This window comes from Coturnix japonica, chromosome 2 (genome assembly GCF_054131305.1).
Source record: "Coturnix japonica strain WE chromosome 2, WE-NBRP24, whole genome shotgun sequence".
NCBI classification, from domain to species: domain Eukaryota; kingdom Metazoa; phylum Chordata; class Aves; order Galliformes; family Phasianidae; genus Coturnix; species Coturnix japonica.
This window is the reverse complement of record NC_140664.1, coordinates 98,824,548-98,837,363: the sequence shown is the minus strand read 5'-3', so window position 1 is coordinate 98,837,363 and position 12,816 is coordinate 98,824,548. Positions and strand designations below refer to the sequence as shown.

The following is a 12,816-nucleotide window of genomic DNA, read 5'->3' as shown; positions in this document are numbered from 1 at the left end:
ATACAAAAAGGCAAATCAGTTGTTTATATAAACAGCTGTCACCACAGTGTGGTTCAGTGTCAGTTTGGCTGTTACCAGAGATTGTGATGGTCAGCATTACTTGGTCCCCCAGAGAACCTCAAAATGGGATGTCATTCATCAGACTTATTCCTGGCCTCTGAGGGACATTTCTCTAAGCTGGGTCTCACAAACGATGTCCTCTCTTTCCTCTTTGCTGTGAAGATTTCTAGTGCAGCACAGATGCACTCACATCTCCCACAGCTTCTGCCACCAGGACCCCTCCTCCACAGGCCTGCTCTTAATGAGCTCTTCTCCCAGTCTGTTTTCACAACTGGGAATGCCTCCACCCAGTGCAAAACCTTCACTCAGCCTTGATAAACCTCATTAGGTTCTCATGTGTCCACTTTTGGAGCCTGTCCAGGTCTCCCTGGATGGCATCCCTCTCTTCTATTGTGTCAATCGCACCACTCAGCTTGATGAGATCAGCAGCCTTGCTGAGGGTACACTCAAATTCTCTATCTGTGTCATTAATAATGGTGTTGAAGAGCACCCATCCCAAGGCAGAACCCTTGGGGAACACCGCTTACGACAGTGGTGTAGGACCTTGTCCAAGGCCTTGCACAAGTCCAGGTAGATGACATCATTTTGCCCTTCCTTTGTCCACTGATTCTGTCACTCCATCATAGAAGGCCACCAGATTGGTCAAGCACAATCCCTTCACCCTTAGTGAAGCTGTGCTGGCTGTCTCAGATCGCCTCAACATCTCACATATGCCTTGATATCTCTTCCAGGAGGATCCACTCCATGATCTTCCCAGATACATATGTGAGTCTCATCAGCCTGTAGTTCCCTGGCTTTTCCTTTTTCCCTCTCTTGAAAACTGAAGTTTCCCTTTCTCCAGTCACAGAGGACTTAGCCTGACAGCCACAGTTTTTCAAGTATGATGAGGAGAGACTTGGTGACCACATCAGCCAGCTCTTTCAGAACCCTGGGATGCATTCACCCCCATGAGGTGGTCTCACAACTTGCTCTGCTCTTACACTGGGAGGGTTTTGATTCCCCAAAACCCCTCAAGAGTTCCGGGACACAAGAGGCACATGAAGCCTGACTGAAAATTAAGACCAAGGCAAAGAGCTTATTACATACCTCAGCCTTCTCCACATCTGAGAAGACCAGCTCTTTTTCATTTTTCAGAGGAGTACATGCTCTTTTGCCCATCTCTTATCTCAATGCAACGAATGAATCCCTTATTGGTGTTTTTCACATCCCTTACCAAGTTCAGTTCCATCTATGCTCTGGCTTTCCTGATGCCATCCCTACACATCTGGACAGAATCCCTTCATTCTTCCCAGGCCATTCATCCCCACTTCAACTGCTTATACTTTTCCTTTCCACCCCGCCCCCGCCCCCCAAGTCTGACCAGCAAGTCCCTGCTCAACCATGCTGAAGATTTATGAAGAAGCCAGAGCAGAAGAAGACTCCACAGAGGTTTTGAAAACCTGGACGACTGAAGTAGATGTAGATTGAGTAACTATTCTAGGATCTGGATGCTCTCCGAATCAAGCCCCAGAGTCCTGCAGTAACACTGAACGTTACAAAGCACTTCATTGTCTCAGGATCATGAATGCTCATTAGCTAAAGGTTTGTTTGTCTCTAATTATGATACATTAGGTTCATCCATTGATTAGTGCTGTGTGCAAGCCCAGAGTCCTCAGGAGATGAGTGCAACGGTACCAGATAGACAACAATATCTGCAGGCTGGTGATAACTTTCTCTTTGACTCCAGTACAAAATAGCAACCTCTTTTAAATTACAGCACTTCAAAAGGGTGTGAAAATGCCAGCCCTTGGACATCCTATTGACTGACATGATTATCTGGCTCCCAATTTTGAGCCTACTTGCTAATTACTCACATATAACAAGGTTAATCTTCACAAACGCATTGGAGCACTCAGTAGTGTTTGGTTTCATCCCTATTTTTATACTGATAGGAAGGAACAGCAATAAGTATTTTTCTGAGAATTCAGCATTGATTTTTCTCCCCTCCTCCCCTGGCATCCATCCCCAAATTCCCACGTGTTCCAGACAGCTCAGTGGTGTGTTACTAGAAAGTTTCCACTACGTCTTACACAGTACAGAGCTTGCTTTCATACACCACTAGAATTGTGCAAATTTTACACGTCTTGCTGCTGCCAGCTCTAATGCTGTATCCAAATGGTTTTGGTAGAAAATAAGGAGAGATACCTAAGCTTAATTATCTTATTCTTCTCAATGGAGGCTTATGTTTAATCAGGCAGTTCCCGTGGATATCAGCACTAGTTTGTGTGAGCAGACAGAACAGGTAAAGATCGATCATCTGTTCGATATCACTGAGGAATGGGAATTGGTTAAAAAAAATAACTAAAATAAGATTTTTTAAAATTATTATTATTATTATTTAAATAGCAATTTTGCAAAACACGTGGCTATGCTTGAACCTTGGAAGAGATGTCAGCATTCATGCTTAGGGTCAAAAACATTGTTGAGCTGTTTGTCATATGGTGATCAATCGTAATGGGAGACAAAATGGTTTTTATATTTACAGTGAACCAAAAAAGTAAACACTACTGAACAGGTTTGCTGAGAGCCAGCAAAGTGGTACAAATATGTCATGCACATGCATAGAATACATTGGCTTTGCATTCAGTACAGTAACTTTTAGGGCTTGACTTCTCCAAAGCAGATCTCCTCTACAAGGAGAGACATTTCCACTCTGGTCAAAAGCAGCCCTTATGAAATGCCAGATCATTCCCTGCAGTGAACAGGGATCATCAAGAGATGTAGAATAAGTAAATAAATACGTCTGACAGAGAAGCACAAGAGCACACACCACCACAGTCAAGATGCTAGTGATGCTGACGCAGTTTCAGCCATGGAAGGAACCATAAATCAAGCACTTTTGCTGCCTCAATGGCAGGGCAGACAGGGACTTGTGAAGCCTGACCTCACCAAATCTCCAAACCAAGTTTCTTCAGAATGGCTGTTCCCATGAAGGGAAAGAAGGGGAAGGAAGCTCAAAAAAAGGCTGAGGCCAGGCTTTAAAGAGCAGTTACTCGGCTTTGATTCATGCTGCATGCATCGTTATCAGCTCTCAAGCCTGACAGCTGTAGGGAGCTTTTTCCTCTCCATTGCACTTTCCTTACCATTTGTCTAAGCCCCAAGGCAGCAGCCTGTGCAGGTGGCAGCCTGGTTTCATCCTTGGCCAAGACTTCATCGCTCACAAATGCTCTAACATTTTTTTGTTTCACAGGGAAAAGGCAGCTCCACAAACCGAGGATTTCTAGGTCCCAGCCCATGCCTTACACAATAAAGTCATCATTGCTGAATCTGAATTCAGCAGCATGTTTAAATGAACCGCATCAATGTGATGCTGCAGCAAGCTAATGCTGAAAGCTCTGGCTTTGCTGCAATTACTCATTTCCAATCACAGAATCCAATTTCCCTGCTCCCCTTCAATTCAACCATCCATAGTCATGCTGAAAAGATGGTGAATATCATCTCTAAATCTTATACTAGTATCACATGGCATTACTTAGGGACACTCATCCATGTGCTTAGATGTAGACTAGTGTCTTAGCTGTGGGATCTGGAAATCAGCTTTGTCCCCCAGAGCCTTTGGCACAATTGCAATTACCTTCATAATTGGGTCCTTCCATGGATGACCGTGCTTCCAGGAGGAACCTATGACTTCCCTAAGAAATCAGCAACAATCACTACAATTTGGAAACCATATTTGTAGTAAAGAAAAAGGGAACACACAAATTCACATAACATTTCTTCCACAGAAAAATCCATCTGAACGATTCCCCCACTCCTGGTTCCCCTCCTGTTTTCCTGAAACAATCTTCATGTTAAATAAAATCCACCATGGTGACAGAACACCATTATCCAGATAGTCTGGGTGTGGGCAAAACACCACAGCGATCAAGTGCATGGATAAGGTGATTAGTAGATGAAATATTAATAAAGCCAGGTAAGTAACTCATCACATATCACTGGGGTACAGCAGCAGCAGTCATCCCATCCTTTCTCCTTCCATTCTGGCCAACAGAACAAACTTGTTAAGGGAAACCAAGGCTTCTGCAAAAGGCAGCAGATCCAAACCTTGCTCACAATAAGAAACATTTTACAAATCTGGGACACTTTATTATTATTACTTAGAGTTTTCTGGATAGCAGAAACAGTGAATAATCCAGTGCCTAAGCACTAAGATGTTTAGGATCTTCAAAATATGAAGGTTACGATTAGGTTTATTTAAATCAGGTGTCAGAGAAACAGGTAGACAGGGAGGGAAAATAACCTTCTTTCTTCAGTAAATAGAGCATTTTGGCACGACAACTTGGGCATCACAGCTGCCCCCTGTTCCATGGGCAGCCACTGCAGTGGGCAGCCCAGGAGGCTCAATTTGCACCCTGACACCAAGTTTGTGCTCCAGCAAAGAGAGCTGCTGCACTTTGGGAAGTCCAGCCTTTTGCTTGGGAAAAGCTGAAGAAATATTTCTAACCTGCACATGTAAAAATAAATAACTAACAGAGACCACAAGCAGCCACAGTTTGGCAGGATACCATGCTCAGCTACAGCACAACTATCACTGTAGGGGTGGGGAAGAGGGGACCTCATATAAGGGATGGTCATTAACACACCGCTTTGACAGATACCAGTATCACACCCAGCAGCATCAGATTCCCAAGAGATGCTGCCTCTTGCCCCACTGTCCCTCCCTTGGCAAAAATGTCCCTATGTTTCAGCTCACTGCCACAATAGCACACGTGGTACAAAGTGAGCCAAATAACAGGCATGTTTCTTTCAGGCTACTTCCATCAGCAAGTTTAACACTCAGTTATATGTACAAAAACAGTAGTTACATGCAGCTGTGAGAAGTGCAGTACGAGGTAAAGAGCACTGTCCTACTGCAGGGAATGGAAAAGCCAGGAGAGGTGGAGTATTGGCTGGAGCAGCCCTGCCCAGCTTGGAGGCCACTGGCACTCAGACAAACCAGGACTAACAGCCCCATCTACCGGGGTGTCAGAAATGCTATGGAATCACGGTTTGCAGCTGAGCAGCTCACCGTGATTAACCCCTAAGGACGGAGACGCTTCTGAAGCATCCCAAACCCTCCACACGCTGCCAGTATCTCTTTTCATTTGCAGTGTAGTTGGCTGCAGATCCTCTGTATCTGACTCCAAAACCTTAGGGCTCAACTTTGAGTCTCCACTCATGCTTTCTACCAGAGGCTCCAGGTGAGGCCATTCTCCCCAGCTGCAGAGCAGAGTATGATTTTTATATCTTATCCTCCCAGCTCTATGTGCAACAGGTGAAATAGAAACTTTCCTCATGCTGCCAGAAATCACAAGTATCCAGCCTTCTTTACAAGGATCCCTATTTGCCATCCTTTCACATCTCTCACTGCTTCTTTGTACCATGAGGCCCGGACTCTTGCCTTTGTAAGATCTTTGAGCAGACCACATTGATCTTGTTTGTCACATCAGATGCACCAGCAGCCACTTGCCCTTTCCCACTGCCTGCAATAGAGCTCTGGCTCCAAGAGACCTGCCCCCAACAATCCTCTCTCCCACCCCTGCTCAAAGCCCTCCACAGCCTCTGTCCCCACTCCACACCCAACACACAATGCAGCTACAGTACTCTGTCAATGCCTGCTCCCTGCTCTATGAGCTGCAGCCCAGCTCCTCTAAGCTTTCTCCATAAAGGGGTGCTCCTTCCTCTGATGATCTTCACGACTCTCCTCTATCCACTCCAACAGATTCACATCCTTGCACTGCTCCACATGGGGCTTTACTAAGGCAGAGATATATACAATCAGCCCTGGCCCCCTGCTGGTCATCCCTCTTTTGCTGCAGCCCAGGATACTGTAAGATTTACAGACTACAAAAACATACTGCAGGCTGCTGTCATTTTCTGTTCAAGACCCTCAAGGCCCTCTCTGCAGGGCTGCTCTCAGTGAATTTTTCTCCCTATCTGCATACACCTGGGATTGCCCTGACCCTGGTGCACGGTCTTGCACTTGACCTTGTTGAACTATATTGTTCACATAGGCACACCTCTAAAGCCAGTGAGCCCTTTGGCTGACATCCCAGTCCTCCAGCATGTTCATCAGAACTAAAAAACACACCAACCAGCACTTATACAAGGTAGGATGGGTATTAAACCGATCTTTATTCTTGACAGTACAGCGGCACTGAAGTTAAGACCACTCCGTGGTTGTCCCAACCCACTCTGTAGCTTGGGCAGTGGGAGCTGCTGACCAGTCCTCGGTGGCAGGCTGGGCACTCCAGTCCTCTGCAATTACAAACACAACAAAATTCACTGCATCCCTACTCTTTTTACCCATAAAACATGTAGCACACACTGTCATTCTTCAATTTCCCCTACAAAATAGCAACACCTATGACTTGCTTAAAGACAGGGGTATCAGTACACCAGCACCGTGCACATCCCTGCAGCTTATCTCCCAGTGAAGATCTCTGTTCACTAGATCCCGCTTCCTCTAGTCACCCCTCCACAAAACTAACCTGTGGGGAACTGCTGGATTGGCACAGATGGGACCTGCACTCCCTCAGACCAATCAGCAACCTCAGGCTGCGGAGGAGCAGTGAATTCAGGAGCTGGGGCTGTCCATTCGGTTTGGAACTCCTCCTTTGTCACTGCTTTCTCGGCAGCAGCCTGCTCCTCCTTCTCAATCTGAAATGAAGAACATAGCTGATATCGCACAGGAAAGACACACCTCACCATACACACCAGACAACATGTACTAGCTGACAGACAACTAATTAACCCCCGCACTAGGTGTCAAACCTATGACACTGGCAAGTATCTGTGCTCAGAGACGAGCACAGAGAGCCAGGGGAAGGCACACAAGCAGCACATCTCACACACATTTCCTCCCACAGGGTCTTTACCTCCTCAGGATCCCTGTAGAAGTACAAGTCAGGCATGACTTCCCATGGATGCTCACGGGAGATGGTGCCACGCATGCGCAGGACCTCCCGAGCCAGCATCCACCACATCAGGCCCACTGAATGCGCTCCCTGGAACAGGAGAATAAGATTACATTAAAACCTGCTTCAAATATAAGCCTTCAGACACCTTTTCCCTCCCCTACCCTCACACACCTTTAAGAGGAAAACTTATTTGCACACAACGTTCTTTCCAGGCAAGAGAATCCAATAGATCTATGATGTACATGGACTCAGGACATGGCAGCTTTTCAAATTCACAGCAATCTGCATTTGAATTTGTGTCCATCAGTACTCCCTGTTCAACACCCCATGTAAATCTTATCCAAAACCATAAGGATTACATATCCATATCAAATACTCATATATGAATCTTACAGATTCATTTGAGCTCAGATTTGGATTACGTTATTTTATTAGTAAGAGTGTCTAGATAAAGATGAAAGCTAGTTTCCCCTCTTCCCTAGACTCTATCTTTCAGCTGCTAGCAAGATCATATTTCATAGTAGTTTCTTCACAAAGTCACATTACTTCTCTTTCACTTCATGAACTGTGGCAAGATTGACTACCAAATCCTTTCATTGGGTCACCCTCAGGCACCCTCAGGCTGTCAGTAAGTCCTGCCATGTTACTGTAGCACACATCCTATGCTCAAGAGTTCCTTGGCCAGAAGTGGGCCTCAGCTCCAAGCTCCGAGTGTGCAAGCTCAAACCCTCCTTGCCTATGTGTTGGCTTGGCAGAAATTTATTAGCTCACCACCCTGGGAATCACACAAAATATACACGCTAACCTTCCCTACCAAAAAATATCTATCTTGCAAGTTACAGCATGCCCTAGAGAAAGGAGCTTTAAATTTTACAAAGCAGTAACCTTGTTGTTGCAGGGGATAGCAATGTCCACGTAGCGCAGTGGGGAGTCAGTGTTGCACAGCGCAATGGTGGGGATGTTGACGTAAGAAGCCTCGGTCAGTGGCTGATGATCAGCTCGAGGATCCGTAACAACCAGAAGTCGTGGCTCACGGAAAGCTGCCTGGATCTGATTTGTGAAAGTACCAGGGGTGAAGCGTCCAGCAATAGGAGTAGCCCCAGTGGCAGCAGCAAACTTCAGAACAGCACGCTGCAAAACAAATCCAGAGGTCAAGTGGGAAATTCAGTTTCAACCAATTCACCCTGATGCTGTTGGTCACCACGTGAACTTGTTTCCATTCATATGGCATCAGGGCTCATGTACCAGTTCTCTGAATGAGAACTGCTCCTCATTCACAATAGTTTCTAATTTCTCAGGCCTAAGAGAGCAGAGCATGTGGCAGGGCTGCTATGAAACTCCAATCATAGAGGCAGCTCCTCTCCTGGCATCAGCAAGCATCCTGCTAACTGCTTTGTTGTAGCACACTTCCGACACTTGAGAGCTCATTGGTCAGGAACTGACCTCAGCATCAAGCTTTAATAGTGTGCAAGCTGCATAAGTAAGTGCTCACACCTGTCTTTCGTACATCCATATAGAGCTGTACATCTGTAGAGTTGTTCTACACATAAACCATAGCACAAGAAATACATCTCTGAAGCTGTTCTTAATGCCAAGATTTGGGTCACTCTTTTATCAAGCTGCCAATGGCATGCACTGTTACAGGGAATGCCTTTGGTAAATAAAGAACTCCCCTACCTGTCCAGTATTCCTGGAAGAAATGACGCTCACATCAGCTGGATTCTCAATAGCCACAATAGCACGGGCTGCCAGAAGGAGCTTCTCCCAGGTCCTCTTCAGATTGATGATGTAAATACCTACAGGTGACAAAATATTTAGAGTAATCAATACAGTTCTAAATCAAGACAGCACTCATCTGCTGTTAAATTTGCTGCAGGGCTGCAGTTATTACAGAACTCCGATCAGCAGAAACCTGACCAAGAAAAATCCAACAATATGATTTTAAGATAACGTAACTCCAGACATTATGGTCCAACCCATTAATACAGACCTGGGTCTGTTATGAGCTGGAATCTTTCAACATGGTGCAGTTTAGACTTAAGAACAGCTCAAGAAGCACAAATTACTACTGATATGCTGATACAATAATTACTATTATTACTACAGTCAGAAACTATAAAGGGTGCCCCAGTCTAATTGATTCATTTGTGTTCTATAATCAGTGCTTTGTTTTATGTTTTTGAGGAATGTGATGTGTTTGGATTTCTGTATTTTTCAGGGCCACAAAATGCTGGGAAGCTCCAATTTGACTCTTTTTCCCAGTTTTGCTCATCAACTCTCAACTAACACAGCAAATACACCCCGGGGATCTACCATCACTCTTCCTCTTGTAGATATACTGCTCCATCTGGAAGTCGAGGTTGGTGCCTCCCAGGTGGGTCCCGGCAGCGAGGAACTTGAGGACATCCTCCTCCTTCATCTGCAGGACATCGAGACCTCCGGACATCGTGGGGTTTCCCTTAGGAAGCGACGACAGGGAACCTGTGGGCACAACTATCCAGCTCAGTACCTCACGTGGCGGGCGCCCCGGCCGCCATCTTGCCCGAGCCGGCGGCCTACCCTTCTATCCCACTCACTCTCCCCCAGGAAACTCAACCCGCTGATGGGAGCGCATAGTGAACACCCACTAATAGCTATGAATGCCTCAAGGTGCGTGCACCGCCAGCAGCCCCTCAACCACCCCGCCCCACGGAGCCGGGACTCACGCGGACAACGCCGTGTGGAGGCCTCGGCGGGCGCCGAAAGAAAAGGAAAGAGCTCACCGCCTGACGTCAATATATGGCCTCCCCGCCAGCCAATGGGAGGACAGCGTTCACCGGAAGGGCGGGATTACGCGGGTTGCTAAGGAAGTAGGCGCCTAGCGACAAAGAGAGTGCGGGTGTCATGGCGGAGAGTGGGCCTGATAGGGGGGGGGTTGTGTGTGCTATGGAGGTAATCGCCATAGGGGAAAAGCAAGGCTTTAGTTGGTGTTACCCTTAAGAGTTGCCGAAGCAGTAGTGATTTGCTCACTGAAGTAATCTAAGCGCAGTCCTAGCCCCAAAAAGGGGCTGCAATGTCATGCACGAGGCTAGTGATGGCTTTAGTGACACCGCAGCTACAACCATGTGCATGAAACAAACTACCTGACAGTTATGACTGAACCATATTGTAATGCAGTTATGACATTATAACATTACGTAACTTGATAGCTTAACTATTCTTTAAGGGAGTAATTCATACATTTGCCACATGGTGGTGATAAAGGTCAGCAAAACAAAACACCACACTGAAATTAGCAAGAATCACATAGAATTTCTTGGGTTGGAAAGGACCATAAAGATCATCTAGTTCCAACCCCCCTGCTGTAGGCAGGGCTGCTACCCACCAGACCAGGCTGCCCAGGGCTCCATCCAAACTGGCCTGGGACACCTCCAGGGAAGGGGCATCCACAGCTTCTCTGGGCAGCTGTGCCAGTGCCTCACCACCTTCATAATGAAAAACTTCCTCCTAACAGTTAACCTAAATCTCCTGCTATGTGGAGAGTGAAAGCTGGCATTTGGAATTATGGTCAACATGTATCTCTTAACAGAAGGAGACTCAGGGGCTGAAGAGTCTGTCTCCTTCCTTATCATCCCCTTTTAGATACTGAAGGGTCACAAGCAGGTCTTCCTGAAGCCTTCTCCAGGCTGAACAGACCCATCTCTCTCAGCCTGTGAAATGGAGATGGTGACCACTGACTCAGTTTGAGGCCAAAAATTCTTCCTCCACAAAAGGGAGCATGCATGCTAGTTTGGGTACATAAAGCCAATAGAAAACACATAAACATATCTAACAATATTTCTTGTAGTGAATGTCTGTGTAACTACATACCATTTTGTAGGGCTGTACAAGGTGTGCTAGCTTTGTGGAATTTGCACCTAGCACCCACCTTTGCACAAATACAAACTAAACACATTTTTCTCTTCCACGTATAGGAATGGTCGGTAGTGACTTGCGGAATCAAACTCCATAACCACGAAGTAGTTATATAGGTATGTTTAATGAGTGATGCACATACACCCTGGTGCAAGGGGGATAGTTCCGCCTCACTTGCACACTGTTAGGAGAAAGCGTGCAACAGATATAGGCTGAACTGATACATAATCAATAGTTTGCAGGAATTTGGATACATAGTCATTACATTCCTGAGACCCCATTAGCATGCAGTCCCTCTCCCCTTGCACGTGCGTAGTGAGTTGTGGGGGTGGTCGTGGGATGAAGGCTCATCATCTTCCTCGCCATAAACTTTCGACTCTGTGGAAGGGGCACCCCCCAAACTGGTTCCATCTTGCTCTGTGGACATCTAATCACCACACTGCTCTCGGGCTGTTCTACCCTTATCTTCATGGCCTTCATCCCCTTGTTTTCTCAAACTTAGTGTCTGCAATTCCCCTTCTCTCTGCCTCCCCTTAACATAAACTATCTATCTGTAACTACCCTTTGCCTTAGTGAAGCCCCTTTTCCCTTTCTGTAGCAAAGTGTTCCCTTTTCATCTACTATAGGGTCCTTTTTCACTATTCAGTAGGACACCAGCTACCAGATGCCATTTGCAGGCTAACGTTAAAGGAGTCTAAAATGGCTGCAGTCAGTTTTTGGCAGCCTAAAGTCTGCAGCTCAGTCCACTGCTTGGGCACTGAGATGGTTTTAGAGAACCACAGAGTTAGAGATTTCCTGTATAGATCAGACACATCTGCAGCACTCCAGCCCTTACTCAGTGCATGTCCATTTCTGCTCATAGAACTTAGATGCCTTCAGCGAAACGTAAGTTTCTAACACAAAACCCTTGAGATCAGTAGTTGTAGATCCAGATGGTTAAACAATGATTTCTTCAAAAGCACAGTGAAACCTATAGGGATTTGAGGTTAGTACTCACTGCACTCAATAACAGAAGCAGGGTTCTTTTTCTGAAGATATAGTTTTCCCTTCAGCTTGCAGTTTAATGGGAGAAAAGCGGTGTCACAAATGAACTACTGAAGTTAGAACTGGTGTCTGTTCGAGCCATACTGGTATCATCTTCATAAATTGCAGCTTGGCATTCATTTCAAAGGTTTTTCTTCCACATTTTGGGGAAGCAAACTCTTCTAGTTCTACAAAAGTTGCAGAAGTCTCATCTTTAGCCTCATTTTGCCTGTTTTTTTTTTTTTTTAAGTAGAAGACAGAGTAGCAGGTCAATGTTTTATTACAAAGACTTCAGCTGTTCCCTTTCTATTTTCCCCACCCTCCCCAGGGTGGGCAAGGCTGGCCCTTATCTCTCCCCCCAGCTGGACAGTTGGCAGCAGTGCAAAGAGAAACGCCCTCTGAATTCAACGTGGGTCTTCAAGGCAGCAGGAGCTCTGGAAGCTGAGCATACTACTGAATCCCAGGTCCACACTGTGACAAGAGGAGGTCAGCAGACAGCTCTCCTTGTGCTACGCTTTGCAGTGGAAAATGAAATCCCAAGCACAATTTCTGGCCTTTTGTTGAGACCAGACTGCTGAGCAGCACAGTTCAGGTTGGCTGGAGATGAAAAAGTTAGTTCCTACCCAGAGCGCTCAGAATGCCAGTGTCTGAAGGCTGGTATTTCAACGCTGGATACTGAGATTAAGTTTCTTATCAGTTTTGACACACAACAGGCAGACGTAAGAAAAGTGTAAGAAAGACAAGAGTCCCCACTGCTGTGTGTTATTTCTTTCTACTTACTATGCTCCTGAAAGAGAATTTGCATTGCCTTGTAAAAATATGAGCTCATGAACAGTTCTGTTCCTTTGGGAAGCTGCTTTTGCTTTTCCAGGCCTCTTCTCCATCCAATCTCTTTAGGTTT

At 46.0% G+C, this 12,816-nt stretch overlaps 1 protein-coding gene and 2 non-coding genes across 3 annotated transcripts; all 3 read right to left on the bottom strand.

Annotated features, from left to right (window-relative positions):
• Positions 1-6,194: 6,194 nt before the first annotated feature.
• RPSA (ribosomal protein SA) lies at positions 6,195-9,749 on the bottom strand. Its single transcript, XM_015854190.2, has 7 exons — positions 9,704-9,749; positions 9,312-9,479; positions 8,676-8,794; positions 7,884-8,129; positions 6,957-7,085; positions 6,570-6,738; positions 6,195-6,336 (listed from the first exon to the last, which is right to left on the bottom strand). Exons 2-7 carry the CDS (start codon positions 9,442-9,444, stop codon positions 6,242-6,244), a joined length of 891 nt encoding a protein of 296 aa, XP_015709676.1. The 5' UTR covers positions 9,445-9,479; positions 9,704-9,749; the 3' UTR covers positions 6,195-6,241.
• On the bottom strand, positions 7,562-7,718 carry LOC116653047 (small nucleolar RNA SNORA62/SNORA6 family). The gene has a single exon (XR_004306455.2). It is a non-coding gene; the product is annotated as a small nucleolar RNA SNORA62/SNORA6 family (small nucleolar RNA).
• Positions 8,312-8,470, bottom strand: LOC116653046 (small nucleolar RNA SNORA62/SNORA6 family). The gene has a single exon (XR_004306454.1). It is a non-coding gene; the product is annotated as a small nucleolar RNA SNORA62/SNORA6 family (small nucleolar RNA).
• Positions 9,750-12,816: the final 3,067 nt, after the last annotated feature.

Bases quoted from the DNA above. Each gene is read 5' to 3' on its own strand.
- RPSA (XM_015854190.2), bottom strand. From the start codon at position 9,444: ATGTCCGGAGGTCTCGATGTCCTGCAGATGAAGGAGGAGGATGTCCTC. The intron at 8,795-9,311 runs GTAGATCCCCGG...TGTCACCTGTAG, and splicing joins CTACAAGAGGAAGAGTGATG to GTATTTACATCATCAATCTG. The intron at 6,337-6,569 runs GTTAGTTTTGTG...TTGTAATTGCAG, and splicing joins AATCCAGCAGTTCCCCACAG to AGGACTGGAGTGCCCAGCCT.